The following is a 20,701-nucleotide window of genomic DNA, read 5'->3' as shown; positions in this document are numbered from 1 at the left end:
GAAAAGGAAGAAGATAAGGGAGCCAGGGGAGGAGTGAGGGTGAAGGAGACAGGAATAATCAACAGCATCCAACTGGAAAATGACCAAGGTGTCCACTGGATTTAGCAGACGTCACTGATGACGGCAGCAAGCATGGTTTCTAAGGAATGGTGAGAGTGAAAGCCAGACAGCGGAGGTTACAGACTGACTGCTAAATGAGGAAGTGGAGACTGCTTTTTCAAAGCAGCACGACTGAACGACTGAACGGTGGGAGAGCGGGTGACAGACTATAAATAGCCAGTAGAGCAGGACAAAGCTGCCTAACTCACTAAACGGGTTAACACGGAAACTGAGCACACGGAACATCACAGTTAGAAACTCACCACAGGAATTCCTACTCCTGCGCAAACTAATTCCCCACTAGTGGCTGGCTGACTCTGACATATATTTCTAAGCATTAACCCCAGATCCCAAACCTTGAGAATATGGGCTTTTTTCACTGTCATTCACATTGTACAGTCACTGGTGCTTTGTTGCAATATTTTTAGATGTGATTTTATTTGTTAATTTATTAGTTGGTTTCTACAAATACCTCATATCTTTAAAAATAATGGTAAGGGGGGGGGAAGAAGATATAACAACCACAATTATTTGAAGTTGATACAACAAACAAACAGAAAGGACATTGTTGGGGGGGAGGGGGGGAGGGAGAAGGGAGGGAGGTTTTGGTGATGGGGAGCATTAATCAGCTACAATGTATATCGACAAAATAAAATTTAAAAAAAAAATAAATAAAAAAAAAAATAAATAAAAATAAAAATAATGGTAAAATAATGGCTGATAAATTCACCACATTAAAATAGATAGTTCAAAAACATTTTTCCAAAAACTCAGTAAGTTGCTAAGATCTAACCATGTTTCATATTATTTTCTGAAAATACACTAAATATAAGATGATGTCTCTAAATCATTCTTTAACTTTCAAACTGATTAAAGTGATAATTTTACTATCCGATGCCTCATACTGAGGAGGTTACACTGTCAATCTAGGGAATATTGATTGTAATCTAAAACTCTATAAAAGAGCAAACATTTCTAAAGCATATAGAACATTACATTCATCATAATGACTATTTATCAGAAAAGCTGACTTCCTTCACACATGATCAAGATATAGGATTTAGGTTACATCTGTAACCTTAGTTTTGGCCAGCTGGCTTTAGCTGGGTGATAGCTTTAGATGTTTAACCTACATTTTTCATAACTGTGTAATAATTCAAACTTGAGGAAACTGAACTGGTTTCCTCTTGTGCCCTCTAATTCAGAAGGTAGTCTTTAAAAAATTAGCTCAATGATTGCTATTAAAATATTATGGTATAGAAAATGTTGGTTCCATGTCCTTCTTTGTTTACTGTGACACACCCCAAAAATAAAGTTGCCAAGGTAATTACAAGATCTTGTTACCATTTAGAAACTTTTGGCAATGTACCAACTGGTTAAAGGTTAGTAACACAAACAGATCTTGTGGGTATTTGTTCCAGCGTATGTAGGAATCCAGGGCTTTATTCCTACCAGAGTATCCCTTTAGAATGTAGGAAACTTCCTAATGTAACAAATAACCGAACACAAGTACCTCTGCAACAAAATCATTCCAAAAATCTCTTTACAAGGCATGCAGGCAGGAAAGAACTTGAGAGTTATTAAAGGTAATTAACTAGAGAATCTCAAATGCACTCATCACAAAGAAATCATAAATTTTTGTCATGATGAATATGCTAATTACCCTAATTTGATCATCACACATTGTATACATGTATTGAAATATAACTCTGTATCCCATAAATATGTACAAGCAATATGTGTCCAAAAATATAAATTTTAAAAAATAAAATAAAGATAATTTACTATTAAGTAGATGAAATGTCTTCATCATAGAGATTCTGTCTCTATTATCTGAGCCTGGATTTGTGGGTCATACTTTCCCCTAGTGACATTACCTATGGAAGCATGTATCGCTAGATCTACAACCTGTCTACCCTGACATCCACTATGTAGCCCATTGTGGAAACTCAACTAATATTTGTTCCACAAAATGGCAAATGATTTAATGAATACTACTACTTTCTGTAGAATCTCAGACAAATTAGGCATGATCAACTCTGAATCCAGCAGATTGTGAAAACTGTTGCAAGACATTCTATTATAGGGCCGCACTACCTTATATACCACCAAGTTACCTTAGTGCATGAAAAGGATGTGATAGAAAAACCTTGGTCCCATCCTGGGTCACCTCCCAACTGGTACAAATGTGAGTGACTTGTGCCTACCTTCTAAGGCTTTTTGTTCCCCCTTATGAAACTGGAATGATAACTGCCACCTCCCAGATGTGGCTGTGTGTCAGAGGAGACTGAATCATAGTCAGCTAAGGACAGAAGTGGAATCAGAAATCAGAGCCAAGACGTATAAAGTAAAGGAGGAAGTTAAAATTCAGGTTAATGATTTGCCCAAGATCTAAGAGCAAATAGTTGGAAAGCTGAATTGGAGCTCTTCATAATAATTAAATAAATTATTGCATTTGTATAACAATTACATCGTACATAAAAAGATTTTTAGGAAAGAAATGCTTTCAAGTAATGGCAGTGGTGAATTACATTACCATTGGGAAGTGTCCTTCTTGTTTAGGGCCCTGGAGATCATCTAACCAAATATCTACCTTATAGATAAGAAACTGAAATTACAGTAACTTGAGTGAGAACTCAGGTTTCCTTTTTCTATGAAAAAAATGTCATTTTATATGTAAAAATGCCTCATAAATTATAAAACGCCTTAAAGTATAAGTGGTGGAAATGGAAGTTGAGAAAGACAATGAACGTGCGTAGGCTTTGAGATGCCTTATGCTGTAACTGGTTTGGGGACTATGTGGCTGGATGACACCTGTGGGCATCTGTTTGCCTAAGTTATTTATTTATTTCTTTTCGGTGTATGAGAATGAAAAAATGGAATAGTATCTGTTTTCTGCCTACATCTGAGGGTCAGGACATAAGCCTGCTTAGGAAAATAGATGAATTTTTGAAGTCGAAAAGAATTTTCCTATGAAGTTTATTGTGAGATTCAGGGCAAAAATACCGCCATTTTGGATTATAGATGTCTAAGTGTGATATTGACAATTGTACTTTGGGCATTAATATTATTGTGATCTCAACTGTACACACAAACTGATGTGATCCAAGACGGTAGGATGATACATTAGCAGTAATAAAACTATAGATGCACCCTAATTTAGAGAAACTGATGAAGTTTATACCTTGGGGTCATTTTCCATACCGTTTATGACCTTAGTACATGTAATCTCTATACTGTTGCCAAATTAATATTGCTGACGCAGAACTTTAACTTTAACTGTGTAACTATGCTTTTTAGAATCCTTAGTGCCCCTCTCCCCTCCGCATATGGAATAAACTCTTCTGGCTTCTGTCTGCTGCTTTATCCCAAAATATTGTCCAAGGAGATGCAGTAAAACAAAATGCTTAGGTGAGAATCAGTTATACTGAGAGTCTAATCCTGGCTTCACCGTTTACTGTCTATGCAACCTTGAACAAGTTCCAAGCCTCATGCTAACTGAAGCAGTCCACAGGTCAGGTCAGGTATCAGCATTACACAGTCTCCATGTAATGCTTGGCCCAGAAATGTTAGGAATAACAATTAGAATGATGATGTATGTGGTGTGATGTGAGTGATGATCTTGAGGAGAAGGAGAAGTTTACAGGTTCTGTGCTTTCCTGCCTTCTTTGCTTTTGCACATAGTTTTTCAGTGGCAGGAAATGCCCTTTATTTCTACTATGAAAATCTTACAAAGTTTTAAAAACACAACTTAAATCCTACCTACTAGGGTCTAGCACAGGTCCTTGTCATAATAATAATGATTAGTAAGTGTACCTGATATTAGAAGGGTCTAGTTTCCTGGAAAAAAAAACATAGGTCAGATGTAATACACTATGGCTTTAAGACAATACTTGATACTTGTACTTGTGCCTTTTCTTCTAATAACCCAAAGATACTTGAGAAGTGTGAAATAGTATGGTATAGATATGTGGGTGTGTGAATGTTAAAATTCTCCCCCACCCCAAATTCTTCAGCAGGCTGTTTAGACTCATCCTGTGTCCATTTTAAATTCTAGAACCTTTGACTGATGGGGGAATCAATTTCCCCTTCAGGTTATATTTTCCCACACACAGTTAAGGACAAAAATAATTAGAGGAAGCTCTGTTCAGAGAGAAGGGAAATATATTTAAAATTATTTAATTTCTGTTCTGTAGTAGGAAAAACTAAATCACTACCCTATTCTACACCTAACAAAGAAAATAAAAACTTTGAAGTCCCACTTTATGTGTCATTTCATTATTTGCCAATTGGTCATATGATATGATTCCGTCTCACATAACCTCTCTCCATTGTGTCAAAAAGGTGATTATCTTCAATATCAAGTACATCTGATTTGATCTAAAAACGATCTGCTTTCCTGTAGACATCCATGTGTGTATATGAAACTTACAGTGCCAAGGTCAATGATGAAGCAGTCACCCTTGTTGAAACTGTCCCAGCTGAGGGGAACTTCCGTGGCCCTGACCACTCTCCGACCCTTCACATGTAGGAGCCTCCTGGCCGTCAGGTCGTTGGTGAGAACATGATTTAGTCCAGATGCCACACCTCCAGCCTGATCAGTGGGAGGAAGACACAACACAAAACAAAGAAAACTGATGATGCCTCGATGCAGACACAGCAAAGCATAATACTGCAGGTGTTTGCCAAAATTGTGTCCGTCAGGACCAGCTAAAGTGCCCACCCAAGTGCATGTGGGAAGTTGAATATGGAGAAAAAATTCCTTGGTCAATCAACAGGTCTGTTTGCTTGTTTGGTCTCTGCTTATTTGGTCTTTTTGTTCTTTCTGTTTTAACAATTCAATTTAAAATTGCAACTATTTACTGAGAACCTCCAATGTATAAAACCGTGCTGCATAAACAAAAAGAAAAAGCCATGGTTCTTGCCCTTTGGGAACTAATGATTCCCAAATCACTGATGAGCAACATGGCAAAGAAAGATTTCTGGGAAGATGGTGATAAGAGAGTCAGAAGTAACAAGTGTAGATGACAGCAGCCTGAGAACAGGCACCCAAAAGCACCCTCTGTCATGGGTGAGGACAGAGAAGGGCAGTCAAGTGCTGGCCACGGATTGGCTGTTCTTATGTACAGTCTTTGTCTTGACATTAAAATAGTGAAGTGTCTTCTTTGTTTCCTGGTAAACAGAGTTTAGAAAATATGTGAGGGCTGAGTTATTTATACCTTAAGTTAGAAAAGATACAGTATCGTGACTGCACATCCCCAACCAAAACAAAACAAAACAGAATAAAATAAAATACAGCCACACTGAATTAAAGAAAGGATGAAGAAAAAGTATTAACTGTATCGACTCCATCTTCTTGCATTATTTGCAATCATCTTTTATCTTTTCAATTTTTTCTAATTAAAAGTTAGAAAACATATCTTTATTTCCACAATTAATTATGAGGTAATGTGCATAATTAAGATGCAGTAAAAACAAAACTCTGTCATTGGCAGATCAAAAGCCTCTATGACAATGGTAAGAAAAACTAGCTATATAAATAATAATATAACATATATAACTTAATATAACTTCTCTACCAGTAAATAAAATAATCCAACTTTCAAATTTGTAGTATCAATATATACAGTAAATCTAAAATAAGAGGTTAGGCAGCTTATGGAATCATTAGTACATTCTTTAAATTTCCACCATTCCCCAGGAAAAGACCCTCATGAGTAAAATATTTTGTTAGGATAAGTTAAAGTTGATTTTTGGACAATTATAACTTCAAAGAAATATATAATAATTTTCCCATCCATGATAAGATAAAGATTGCAACATTTCACCTATACACTACTATATTTGACAATTAATTTTTTAAAAAAGATAAACAGAAGTACACTGCAATCTGATTTTAAAATAGTATAATAACACTGTGATGCGAAAGAAAAAGTTATAAAACATAGAGTAGACTTAGATGAAGATACATATGTAACATTCAGGCTAATATCATAGGATGAACCATCAGAGCAATAATATATAGTCTGTGAACATTTAACACTATTTTTAAAAATAATTTTGCCTCTAATATTTGATGCCACAAATGCACAAAAGAAAAACTATATATCGCATATATGTATGTATCAGTCAGTAGTTATTCTATGAATATTGTTTACATTAACCCTAGAAACTTCCAGTCTCTTTCTACTTTCAAAAGGCAGAATAAAAACAAAGTGCACAATCCCCTAGACCAGTAGTACCATTAATGCAGATGTTCCCACTGACAGATGTGTGATGGTTGCCATCTACCATTGTGGTTGAGGACAGGGTCTTGTTGAATTTAGGAAGAGTATGTTTGCCAGAAATTTAATGTAAAGTAGTAGTGGGAAGTCATAGTCCTCTATAACTCCTTCCTGGGCCCCTAAAAGACCTGCATGAAATAACTCAAATCAACCAAATGAGACAGGAAAATAGTCTTAATGTTTTCTAGCTGAATCTTTATATATAGCAACTAAATATGATTTTTGCTGACTTGGTAATGGTAGGCTTTGTCAAGTTTTGCCCATCCCAAATAGACACAATACCCTGTTTCATAGAGTAATTTTAAATAAAAAATTTGCCCCCAAATTTAAACTATCTATGTTGAGATCACCACAGAATAATGATTACCAGCTTAGACACTGGAGTCAGATGGTCACCCAGACACATACCAGCTATAAGACATTGGCAAGTCACACGGCCTCTCTAAGCTTTGCTTTACTTATCTTAATGGATGATATAAACTGCATACACTGTTGTTTGTGTTAAACAAGGAAATATACGCAAGGTGATTAGCACATTCCTGTGAGCTTGAAACTAATATTGGGGTGAAATCGAGTATAACATATCACATTTGCTATTCTGGGTGGTAAGTTATCCCTGCTTCCACACTTCCTATCAAGTATTGCTGCAACTACATACATTGTCATCTGCTCAGTGTTACTGATGATAAGATGAATTGATTTTCTTTCTGATAAACTTGACCTCCATTTGTAAATATCCTTTTCCTTAAAAATGCTGATTTGTGGTGGTTTTAATGTTATAATCAGAAAATAAATACCCAATCACTGTGAAATCACTTTTATCATGTCCACTTTTCAATATGTATTGAGAAGGTTGATTTCAAAAGTCCTGCTAACAGCCAGCAGGGTTAGTTATAATATTCATATTACTAAGTCCCTAATGATTGGGTACATACTGTGTAGATATTTTATTTAATTTAATCCTTATCCCTTACATCTGTATGAGGAAGCTGTTATAATACCCATCGTAAATTTGAAGAAACTGACCACAGAAAGCTTAAGTTCTTGCCCTAAGGCAAACAAGTCAAATGTGGCAGAAACGGATTCCTAACCAGGATGATGTCACAGCACCCACTTTTAGTAAATACAAGACCCAGCTTATTTAAAATATTCATTGACCTAAAGGAAGTTTCCAGATCATTGGACATAAACTGGTGTTTCACAGTGGTGTGTTGGACTTGCAGAGGGAGAAAGCATGTGTAGGGTTGTGGGGAGTGGGGAGGAAGGTTGGGGATTCATTGGCGGGGACATGGAGAATAATCACAATTTGTGGTAATGGACATCATGATACTGTTAATCTGACCATTACATACTGGGCACAGGTGGTGAAGGTCAGCTTTGTGCCCCATGAATATGCATAGTCAATAAAATAAAATGATATAAAAAGTAAAATTAAACCAAGTGGCTCATAGCCTAGAGTGAAATAATGATTTCCAGAGAGATAACTTATAAGTGTTCTTTCCTGATTACAATGGCATGACAAAATTTTCAACCAATGTTCTGATCAAGTAGAGGTAGAAATAAACCCTGGCATCTTAATAGTAGAATTTAGTATATAGTCAGATTTCTAGTTTAGTTATGAGGTTTCAGGTCCTCACTATGGTGATATGCCTGAGGAGTGGGGCAGTGGGGTGTGCAGAACACCTGCTGGAGCATGTTTGATTTTGAGCAGGCTTGTTTCTGGAGTGTCTGTCTGGGGAGGGTATTCCTCACACTTTAACTGAACACGCATGGGTGGGGCAGGGGTAGGAGTAACGAAGGATGGCTGGTCTACAAAAGTCACTTGGAGAATTCCAAAAAACACGCTATCCTTTACTAAAGGTAGAAAAAAACTATCCTTTACTAAAGGTTACCTAAAAGGGATAGAACTTTTTAACCATTAGTCTTTGCTTGTGATTTTCAGAAGTAAAGCCAATTGATAGGTGTTTCAGGCCAATACACATAAATTGTGTGTGTTCATGTGTGTGTTTGTGTTTGTGTAGCTAAATCACACATATTTTCAGCTTAATTCTTTCATTGGTATCATTTTTAAGACCAAGACACAATATTTGCAAAATGCATGTATAGGTCTTTGTATTAATTGAAAATATAATTGTTATAAATACTGCATTAAGATAGTACAGAACAATTGAGATTCTTAAGTCTTGGGTTACTTGCAACAAACTCGGAGATTGTCTAAAACAGCAGATATGAAAATTGTTAAAACTCAAGTCACCAATATTTAATTACTGAAATAAATTTACAAAATATTAAAGGGCTTTCTTCAGACATAACTGAAAGCTCTTCACTTTCTTAAATATTATCCTATTAAAATAATCGTCAGAATATTTTGCATATTGCACCGTATATTCCACAATTATTGAGCACCTACTATGTGTCTAGCAGGTGCTGCGGATATATCAGTGAACAAAACAGATTAAAACAAAAGCAAAACAGAAAAAGAAGCCTGGCCCTTAATGAATCTTTATTCCATGAAGACATGAAGTATGTATGGGCAGGAGGAGAAAGGGGGTCATAATGGCAACTGAGAAAGCTGCTTACCTTGTATTTCAGACCTCCTTTGAAATAGCCCACAAAATCGGTAGATTCATAGCCTTGAAGTTCTCTGTTCTGCACTGGCTTACCACCCAAGTAGTCATCCATCTGAACAGTGAAGATGGCAGCGGCCGTGCTTTCATCCTGGGAACACTCCTTTCCTGCAACAGCCAGTGACAGCATCTCAGTTATCACACAGGAAAAAGGTGTAAGGCAGAATTTTCGATATAAAAACAATCAGAAATTTTCTTTCAAATGATATAATCAATACAACACATAGTCTTCTACAGAAAGACCTTTTAGCAAAAACAGTGTGGTGTAAGATTATTGTGCTAAAAACTACACAAAAATATTTTTGTTCCTGCTTTTTCCAATTTCCTTACAAAAATTGAAAAGAAACACTGCTGTCTGACTATGCTTAGAAATATATAACAATATATTCCAGTGAGATTCAGGTAGGCATTCATTTGGTATGGTCAATGAGGGTACGTTACGAAAACACTTTTCAATTGGCTTAGCCTTTATTAGCATCAATCTTTAGGTTTTAATATGCCAACATGTTGTATTTGTGAGGAATATGAACATCATAGTCCATAATTAAATAACTTCAGGAAAACAAGTGGTTTTTAGAATAGGAAAATACATACAACCTGGCTTTACTCCTATTTTTGAGTCTGTTTCCTACTTTACTCTCCTATTGGTTTTGTTTTTAGGTTGAATGAAATAATATTCTCTGAAGAGAGAGAGTAAAGGAACTAGCATGGTAACATTTATTAAATGTTAATGTATTTAATATTGTCCCAGGAACTTGAACACACAGCATATATTTAATTTTCACGATTTTAATACAGATCACAGGTTGAAACAATTCCCAAGAACCAGCATCTGTATGTACATGAAAGTCAGGGCCTAAGAGGGTCTTAAATTTTATAAAAAACATTGCAAAATCCTCACTACATCTGAGTTACATAAAAATCATAAATGGTCTACAAATAATATTAGCTAACATTTTTACATTACACATAACAGCCATACACTTGTGCTAGTGTTTCACATGGATGATCTCATTTAATCTGCAAGCAACCTCATGAAGCAGAAATTATTTTCTACCATGTTACAACAGAGGAAATGGAAGCTTTGAGAGGCTGAATAACTTTCCTGAGGTCATAAGTTGACCTTTAGCAAAAAAGAACCCAGACACAGGTTTGTGTGACTCTAAAGCACAAGCCTTAGAAACTACAATACACTAGTAGATATTTTTTTATGCTCAGTTTCTCATTAGAAGTAAAATTTTGTGGTGATCAAGGTATGTTCATTTGCCCATGGTTAACTGATACATAAAAGCTTAGAAGGTGTAACAATATAATAGTTCACCTGAACATCCCCAATTGAGAGTTTTCACCAAAGGTGAAGAAAAAAAATCAATAAGCTATATTATAGAAAGAATCAGATTTCTCTCCAAGGAGACCAGAGTAGCAATATCTCCTGAGGAAAAGAAATCAGTTGCTAGACAAATACCTGACATGACAATTTTGTGAACTTCCTGTAGTCAAAGGTCAGTATTTACCACAAATTGCACAAAGATGCAATTCTGCAGTCTGAAAGGACGCTGGTGTCATTCTTCTGCCCATTTTCCCAACCCTAACTGAGAATATCAATAGAGACATAGATGCAGATTTTTGTACAGAGACGTTTTAACCTTAAGTCGAAGTTACAAAGGTATTAAGGATGATGTATTTGACATAAACATTCTTACTTGACTACAAGTTGAAACCTGAATGGTTTTAGGTATATGTTAAATAGACAGGCATGAAAGTTAATGAATGAACTGGAAGTAATAAAATTATGCTGTCACTTGTTGATTCTTATGTAACACTTTGGCCTGGGAATATCAGGATGACTAAAACAGAGTCCTTGCCTGAAAGAGGTTGAAAGCTTGTGATGAAGCCAATATCAGCCTTTGAATGTGGATATTAGAATTAAGTTCAGTTGTATCGTGATGGAATTTTAGCAAGTGTTAAGATACTTATGAACTTTGTGTATGAATTCTGCTTAGGATTTCATCTGTTGTTTCCCTACACTGTTTTTATTGATGTCTTTTACGTTATGTTATTTTATATTACGTTACACTTGCATATATGCTGTAAACTTCCTAAAATAGTTTTGGGAATGTGACGATTTTATATATAAAACATAAATAAAAAGAAAGATTTAAAAACTAGGTTAATCCAATACCCATTTGTGATTAAAAAAACACTTGCCAAATTAGGAATAGAGGGACACATCCTCAACTTGATAAATAGCATCTACGAAACACACAGAGGTAACATAGTACTTAATGGTGAAAGACTGCTTTCCCTCTAAGACCAAGAGCAAGGCCAGGATGTCCACTCTCACCACACTTATTAAACATAGTACAGGAAGTTCTAACAAATGCAATAAGGTAAGAAAAAATAAATAAAAAGCATACAAAAATGAAAAAATAAAAATGTCTCTATTTAGAGATGACAGGATTGTTTACATAATAAATCCTAAGGAATCTTCAAAAAAATAATCCTCATAAGACTAATATAAGTGCGTTCAGCAAGATAGCAGCATACAAGATTAATCAATAATAAAAATGTCTCATTTCTATATAGAAACAATGAACATGCAGAAACCAAAATTAAAAGCACAGTACCATTTACAATCACTCCAAAAAAACTGAAATACTCATGCACATATTTAACAAAATATGTACAGGCTCTGTGTGCTGAAAATTACAAAATGGTGATGCAAAAAATAAAAACCAAAAACCTAAACAAATATAAGACTTAGTGTTCATAGATTCTAAGACAGAACATAATAAAGATGTCAAATCTTCATACATTGATCTATTAGCCTAATGCTATTCTTATCAAAATCACAGGAAGGCTTATTAAAGACATATATAAGCCTATTATAAAATTTATATGAAGAGGCCCTAGAATAGCTAAAATCACCTTGACAAGGAAGAATAAAGTGGGAGGAATCACTCTACCCAATATTAAGGTTTACTCTACAGCCACAGTTATTAAAACTGCATGGTGTTGGTGAAGGATAGACACATAGATCAATAGACCAAGTTGTCCCAATGGCAACATTTAATAAAATTGTACAGTATAACAATATGGTTTAGTATAGTGTATTACACAGAAATATAGTATAAACACAGCACACTATAACCAGGATGTTGACATTGATACAGTCCACCTATCTTATTTATATTTCTCCTGTTTTACTTGTACTCACTTGTGTGTGTGTGTGCATTTAGTTCTATCTAATTTTATTACATGTGTAAAGTTTATATATCCACCAGCACAATCAGATACTGTACAGCTCCACCAAAAAGATCTCTCAAGTTGCACTTTTATAACTACACTCACCTCGTGCCTGCATCACACCCTCTACATCCCATCCCTAACTTCTGGCAACAACAAATCTAAAATTCTGTCATTTAGAAAATGTTATATAAATGGAATAATACAGTATGGAACATTTTGGCATTGGCTTCTTTCTACTCAGCATAATTCCCTAGAGATTCATCCAAGTTGTTGCATGTATCAATACTTTAGTTTGTTCCTTTTCATTGTTGAATAGAATTCCTTGGTAAAGATGTATCACAACTTGCTTAACCAGTCACCTATTTAAGGGTGTCTGGGCTAATTTCAGTTTTTGGCTATTCAAATAAAGCTGCTATGGACATTTGTGTATAGGTTTTCGTGTGAACAAAAATTTTCATTTTTCTGGAATAAATGCACATGAATGCAATTGCTGGGTCATATAGTAGTTGCATTTTCAGTTTTATAAGAAATGGCCAAACCCTTTTCTAAATAGCTGTACCATTTTACAACCTTCCTCCCACCAACCCAACAACATAAGTGATCTAGTTTCTCAGCATCCTAGCCAGCACTTTCTATATTGTAAATTCCTTGTATTGTATACTGTATATTCTAATATAGTCTTCTGGATTCCCAACACCTTGTGCAAGGCCTAGCACAGACTAGTTATACTATAAACATACTTGTATGTTGCTTTAAAATACCGTATACGTATGTAAAGTCAAACTGGCAAGGAAAAAGAGTGAGGGCATCTACAGCACAGGTTGGGGATGTGACAGAGAGCAGCTTTACCACCTAGTCCTGCTCATAGACTTTGTGCTAGAAGGAACTAGAAGCAGAAGGCGGATGCACTTAAACTGCTAGGTACAAAGCTGAAATGTTTTTTAAGGACTAATGCAAAAAATAAGTTATATGCAACAAATTCTTACCTTATTTATGCATGTAATTAATAATATAAAGTGGTACATAAAATAATCTGAGCTATGCCAGGGTGTTATGCAAACACTGAAGGAGACCTGGAAAGATAACTCTCCATCTGTTCTCTCTTGTTTTAGTCCTGCTTCTTGCTGGTTCCCCTTTCTTCCTCCTGTTTGTCCTGTTTCTTCATTTTTATGCTATGAGCCTTTTTCATCCCAGTGTGACCTTAACTTCACTTCTCTTCCTTCTGATTTCATGATTTCCTTTAATGAAATGTTCTTTTCTCCTGAACTTTCAGCTCTCCCTCCTAAAACTTTCTCTAAAACTCTCTTTCGGATTAATCTTCATAAATGTATCCTATTTAGGTCTTAAAGTAGACTACCTTGGATGAAATTCAGTCTGCTTGGGGAAGCGAAGTAGAAAGAGCTGCTGGACAATTTCGACCGAAAGTCCTGTTGACTATTTTACTCTAAGCTTTTCCATCTCCCCTTGATTTTCTCTTGGCACAGAACTCTCCCAATTATGCTCATTTTTCTTTTTTCTGTCAAGGCTTCTCTGTTTTCCCATAACCACAGACACTTTGTGTCTCACTGTTATCACATTCTACCGGTGTTGTATCACTTTTTGTCTTATTGCACCCTTGAAAAGATGAACTTTCAGGGAAGGTCCATAAATTATTCATATCCAAAAGTGCCTTACACAGTGCCGGGCACGCTGAATGATTACCAAATGAATTAGCATGTTATTAGCATGCTACTGACTTCAGTTGTAGCAGATTTGTTTCGGCCCAAATAATTTTCTATTATATTTTTGAAATTGGTGACCACTAAATGAATTATTAAAAGTTAAAGTAAATCTGTGAACCCTATAAAGTATAGTAACCTACTAGGATAAGAAAGGACTTACAGGATTAAACAATTGTGTTCAAAGCCTGCTTGCAGTACCAGCCCCGTGGCTCACTCGGGAGAGTGCGGCGCTGGTCGCACCAATGCCGCGGGTTCGGATCCTATATAGGGATGGCCGGTGCGCTCAGTGGCTGAGCGTGGTGTGGACGACACCAAGCCGAGGGTTGTGGTCCCCTTCCCGGTCAAAAAAAAAAAAAAAAAAAAAAGCCTGCTTAACTGCTGTCTACGATGAAATACAGAATTCTTTTGCATTTTAATTCACCCAAATTGGCCAATGTGGAATTTCAGTCACTTTTATTGGCATTCCAGATCCAAGTTATGGATGAAAAGACTTTGGTGAGGACTATTGTATCTGGCATCATTCATTCATGAACGTAGGCTATATATTAAGGTTTCAGTGTTTTCTGATGCGAAATATAGAGAGATCACTGTTTATTTTAACATTATAACAGGAATAGTGATATTTCAGTGGGAAACCAAAACGTGTTTGGAACTCAGCCTCAGTCTTCTTAGCCTCCTCAAGCTAACGCAAGTTGATACCAAATGCTGTAACTGAAAGTCCTATCTTCATCTACATATTTTTCATTCCTCAAACGCCTGTTCCAGGTATTTGCTAATGTTCAGAAAGTCACTTCTCAATGTTTTCTATTTTATATTTTTTAAATCCTCAAACGTTAGAAATAAAAATGTTGGTGTGCAGAGATTTAAAAATGTGTATGTGTGTGGTTTTGTGTGTCTTCCTCCCAAGTTCAGAAATAAAACTAAAGAAACACTGCGGGGTGGGGGGAGTTTTTAAAAGAAGGCAGAAAGACCCAGATAATCAGCATGTTATTAGACAGGGTGTGCCCACAGCCACAAGACCTCATAGGGAGAGGCTGGACATTCAGGATGTTTACAAGTAAAAGTAGAAGGTGGAAAAAGTAGAATACACAAGGCCCAGTGTCCTGAGATCCTGGCATTGAATGAAGCCCAAAATAATTACTACCTCTAAAGGAGGGGCTCTGTTCCACACCGTGTCCTTGTTAAAATAGATAAATAATAAATTAATACATAACTAAGCAGCCCATCTAAATAAATAAATTAGTCGTATAGAGCTATTTATTTATATAGATAATACTTGTATTTTTTCTTCTTCCATCCTAGGTCACCAGCTCCCTAATAATCAAGAGATTTTAATCGCCAAACCTGCAAGCCGTGTGGTGAAGGCAGAATCCTGATTTAAAGCTGTCCATAACACTAATCCCCGCAATTAATAGAGAAATAGAAGCTGGTGCCCAAAGGCAACATAAAATATATATATATATTCTTTTTTTTTTAAGGACTTCTCGCCAGCTGCAGCAGGGGACGCCCACAAATTTGTCTGGCTTCTTCTGCACCTTGACAGGGAAACCAAGACTGAACTTGTCGGAAGCTGAGCGGGACTTGGCCAGCGCCAGGTGCTTGGAGACAGCGCCCCTGAGTAAGAGTGGGGACTGGAGACTAAAAGGTGAAAGAAAGGGTGAGAAGCCAGAGGAAACAGCTCCAAAGCCCGGGAACGAGATTTGACGAGTCAAAGCCAAGGGGAAAGTTTGCTCCGGACTTCGCCTGCGCCGTGCGTTTGCAGTCATTGAGGAACTGACTTCGGCAGGGAGAAGGTGGTCAGCCTAAATGGGGCAGTCCCGCGGGGACGAGACTGGCTCGACGGTCTCCAGTCTTGCAGGGTTTGCTGGCTCCTTTCCCCCAATTGTGCAAATCTCAGATCCCCAAGGCCGCCCCTCCCCGACCCGGGCCCGTCCGGCCCGGCTGCCTGCCGCCCTTACCGAGCCAGAAGTGCAGGCGGTAGGTGAAGCCTCGGCTGGCCTTGGCGGTGTGCAGCACCAGGTAGGCATCCCCGACGTAGAAGTCGCCGTACGCGCTCTCGGGCACCGGCACCAGCTCCAGCTTCTCGATCCTCCAGACCTGCAGCCCCGCCTGCTTGCCCGCCCGGGCGAACTCCTCGTGGTACAGTTCCTGGGCCATGGCTCCAGTATGCGATGCTGCTGGGGGCGCGGGACCTGGCTGACCTTGGAGTCGGACTAAACCGAGACCGGCGGGAGGGACCCTGTTCGCCGCGATTTTATAAGGTTCGTCCTCCGGGGAGGCGGCGCCCAGAAACGGGTGGGGCTAAGTTGCTCCAGAGGATGCGATCGCTTCCCAAAGGGGGCGCAGCGCCCGCTTGCACGCTCCCGCCACCTTCCCCAGGCCAGGGGGGATCGGCCTCCCAGGAATCTTGAGATTTGGAGGAAATTTATAGAAACTCTTGGAAATGCCTCCTCCAAGGAAAGGCATTTTTCCTGGTAACGGAGATTAATGATTAAAACTTCCCGACCCGCCCCCCCCCCATGCACACTCATCCCCACCATTCTGCAGTTATTTCTCCTCTCCTAATCCTGTTATTTCTGCCTCTCAGTTGTGCCTGGCAGGAGAGGTGAGGTGAGCGCACCAACTTTAGAACATCTCTCCAGGAGGGGCAGGCAATACCTGTTCTTTCTGACCGTCTAGAATAATTCTTTCTTAGAACAAGGCCTCCTCTGCTGACAGCAGCACCTGCCTTTAGGGGTGTAGTGTCATTGTGCCACATTGCATGTCAGAGAAATTTTAATATGTCTTTTTTTTTTTTTAAATGGCTTTCCAGGTAACTGTCATTCTAATCATCAACTCCATCCTTTCATTGGCCAGTCTCTCCATTCCTGATGGCCGAAGTTTCTTTCTGCCTTAATCTTCCTATCATAAAAATACCGTGAAAAACAACATGCCAGGTTTCTTGGAAAGGCTGACAACCTGGAAGACTGGCTGCCCCACCCCAGGGACTGAGCTCTGTATTTCCCCAGGAGTTCAGGAGCTCTAGTTAAGCTCTCCTGCCACCTGCCTCCTTTGGTCAAGAAAGGTACTGAAAAAAACAGCAGCCTCCCTGCATGGGTGTTCTCAGGAAGAGCAGTCTGTGGCTATAATTTTATGCTTGGCCTGCCTTTTGAGATGCCTATTACCTGGTTTCAGGGTACTAATTTTCTCATGTTTTGCCTATATTTTTTGCTTTTGCAGTATGGGCAAATCACTGTAGAATACAGGTGGAAAATTGCTCTTTGCATTCATTTGATAGAAGCTGGTATAGCGAAGGATTCTACTTTTATTAAAAAAGCAAATCACTCAGGATGTGAAGAGTAAGAAAGCTGATTTCATGCATGTAAATCTCCTTTCATTTTGTTTCCCAAATTACAAGAGTCCCTGGAAAGTCACTAATAGTGTACAGTTAGATGTTTTCTTAATTAATTTGTGTTTTAAAATAGATATTATGTTACCATGGTGAAAAATTCAAAAGTACAAAAGGTGTGCAATAAGAATTTGTCTTCATTTTTCCACCATGCCACCCAGTTCTTTCATAAAAGGCAACCAAGTTACCCATTCCTTATACATTTTTCCAGAGATGTTCATTTATCTACAAGAATATAGGTACTATAGTTGTTTATATTTCTTAACAGAAATAGTAACATGCACACTGTTCTGAATCTATCTATTTATGTTTGTGTATGTGTATATTTGTCTTGATATCAGGAGGGACTTGGAAAACCTACTCCAAGGAAGGACATTTCCTTTTGGCAACAGATGAGGAAATAAATGTGTTTTACACAGTATTCACAGAGGTATCTCTTTTTACTGACCCTATAGGCATTTCAATTTTGTCTATATTTTGCTAATACAACGTTGTAAACATTTTTGAACATGTTTTATTATGCCCATGCATTATTGTAACTGTGAGATAAATTCCTAGAAATATAATGGCTAGAGTGGTTGGAACTAAATAGTTTTGATGATGGTGATGATAGTTATGAAACCAGTTCACTACCATTTAGTGCTCTTTCATAGGGCTATGGTACACAGTGCCTTGACTCAATTCCTGCCTCCGTTCTTAGTTTTGAGGCCTTCCACAAGTCATTTACCTATGGCAAGCCTCAGGTTCCTCATCTGTAAAATGGTAAAATACTAGTATTCACCTTATAAGATTGTTATTCAGATTAAAAGAGTTGACACAAATAAAGCATTTGGGTCTGTTATACAGAAAATGGTCATTAATTACTTGTAGAAGCTGTGATTATGTCACGGTGAGCCTATTTTTGCTTGTCTAGATCTCTTCTCCATCCTTCTGCAACCTGCTTGTTTTCCCTTGAGGCTGACCTACATGGGCTAAAGCAACTGGACTCTGATGCCCTCCAGCTTGGGGTTTGGTTGGAGACCAGAGGGAGAGAGAAGAGTCAGGTCAGAGTATTTGTTTCCTTGGCTCCTTCCACCAAAGTCACTGTACCTTTTAAAGGCAAATAACTCTATGTGACTTTCTCTCTCCCTTTGGGTTACAGAAACCATTTTCTCACATGTATTAACCCTTTTTGTTTCTCTGTCCCGCTACTTCTATATACTATAGCATCTTTTTAAAAAATTTCCTGAAATTTTTCTATTCTGTATGTGTTCTCTGTTGTAGGTTGAGATCCTAATTGATAAATTTTATTAGCTGCGTTCTCTCTTTTTTTTCTCCTAACCAAAACAATGAAAGGTAGGTATGATAAGCCTCATTTACAGATGAGGAAACAGGCTTTGGGACTTGCCACATGTCACCCAGCTGGTGAATAGCCAAAGGGGAATTCAAACCCACTTCCTTCAATTCAAAGGCACTTGTTCTTTTCAAAAACTTATTCTCTCAATCCAAATTATTTGGCCAGGCTTTTTTCATATACCTATGCTTTATATTCTTCCACCTCATACACAGAGAAGCTTTTGATCTAGTGTTCCCATGCAGCACTAGGAAATTTAGTTTTAACTTTGTCACTGAGCCATTATATGCCTTGGTTTATCTATAGAGTGAAATCATTTGTTCTCTTCCTCCCTCTAGGGAAAAAAATTATGAGAACTGGTGCTCTGGACTTAAGATAATTTAAAAATCAGAGCTATCCCTTACATTCAGTTTCAATTTTGATAAAAATTCCTTTCCTGAAGAAATAGAAAGGAACTTTGGTATACATGAAAGTAAAATTCCTTCTAGCATAGACCAGGACTAGGATGAGGCAAGTGAGATACATGCCTGGGATCCAAAATTTAAGAAGGCAACAAAGAAAGCTCAGCAATAAAGACAAATACTGTGTTAAGGCAGTAGTTTTAAAAATCAAAATTAATGCAAAAAATCATTATGAAAAACAACATTTCAAATAAAGGCAAAATTGTTAATAGTGTTGTACAGGGCCATACTGGAAGCTGAGGCAAAGGAAAAATACTGATCTTGCTGTTACTAAAAATTTGTATAGGTGGTTCATTATTTTTGGCATTAATGTTTGTATTTTTAAAAGTGTTGCATTAAAATACTATTTATCTTGATTACTCTGTGTGTGTGTGTGTGTTGCCATCCCCTTATATTTTCTGCCTGAGACAAGTGCCTTACTCTACTGACCTCAGTCCTGTTCTGGCTTAGTGACCTCCAGAGTCAGACTTCCACCTTCTTGCTAGACCTAGCTGCCTAATTGATCCTGCCAAGGTCAAGTATAGCATATTTATAAGAATCTCATCATTTCCTCTAAACATGCCTCTTGTATTTTTTTCTGATTTCATTAATAGCATCATTTAATTTTGACCCAGCACTCTCACTTCATCTCCACCTTCAATCAACAAGACTGTTCAAAATGTTTCTCAAATGATTTGAGGCTGTAAGCATGGAAGCTGGAGTCAGAATACTTGAGTGTTTCAAGGATTAAAAGAGATTATGAAAATCAAAGCCCTGAGAGCACAATAAGTAGACACAGTGAATAATCAGCAAGGACCTTTAGCCCCCATCCCTATCAAAGTCATGTGATTGCTAAAACGTGAACATACACTCTGAAAGTGTATTTTCATTCTTCCTGACCAAGCTAGACAAACTAGAACTTTGTTTGCTTGTTTTAATTCACCTATTTTTTTAAAAAGCTTCAATCAGGATCTTGTTTTTTTTCCCCTTTCATGAATGAGTACTAAGGTGAAGGTTTTATTGGTGCTGAATGTCTGCTGTGATAAATAATTTGTAAACCTTTATATCACAGCAGGTTATAATTGGTTGATTTGATACTTTCTTCTCAATACCATCACGTACTATTGTAACTTTATTATTATTAAACAGGCGATTGCTAACCCCTGTGAGATTGAGAAGTTTACAAACTAGAGAATGTTTATGACCAAAAGAAAGGTTGAAGATCAAGGTCTCATAGAGATTTAGGTTTTAAAATGGTAATTTTTCCTTTAAGACTATGTTTTTGTAAATGAAGATCAGATGGCCTAAAATTCTGGTAAAACTGAGGCTAAAGCTTCTTGATATCAGCTTTTCTTCTTTTCACCTGATTTTTCTAAATGTATTATTTACTAATAATCAATCAACATTTTATTCAGTTTTGTTTGTTTGTAGCCTTGGCTTTACCAGCATGTGAGAAATAACTTCCTATTTTCAGAAAATATGTCAACAATATTTGAATATCAGAACTGTGCGAAGGTAGAAACCGATGGAAGTCAGACATGATCAGATTATCATTTTGTT

The 20,701-nt window shown here is 37.3% G+C and overlaps 1 protein-coding gene across 1 annotated transcript in view; it reads right to left on the bottom strand.

The window, feature by feature from the left end:
• SCIN (scinderin) overlaps window positions 1–16,137 on the bottom strand; it is a 74,111-nt gene extending 57,974 nt beyond the window's left edge. Inside the window, exons 1-3 of the mRNA XM_063099847.1 lie at window positions 15,939–16,137; window positions 8,964–9,118; window positions 4,532–4,693 (exon numbers count right to left, since the gene is read on the bottom strand). Coding sequence (XP_062955917.1) covers window positions 4,532–4,693; window positions 8,964–9,118; window positions 15,939–16,137 — 516 coding nt within the window. The remainder of the gene's footprint in view (window positions 1–4,531; window positions 4,694–8,963; window positions 9,119–15,938) is intronic.
• Window positions 16,138–20,701: the final 4,564 nt, after the last annotated feature.

This window comes from Cynocephalus volans, chromosome 6 (assembly GCF_027409185.1).
Source record: "Cynocephalus volans isolate mCynVol1 chromosome 6, mCynVol1.pri, whole genome shotgun sequence".
NCBI classification, from domain to species: Eukaryota; Metazoa; Chordata; class Mammalia; order Dermoptera; family Cynocephalidae; genus Cynocephalus; species Cynocephalus volans.
This window is presented reverse-complemented; position numbering and strand designations above follow the sequence as displayed.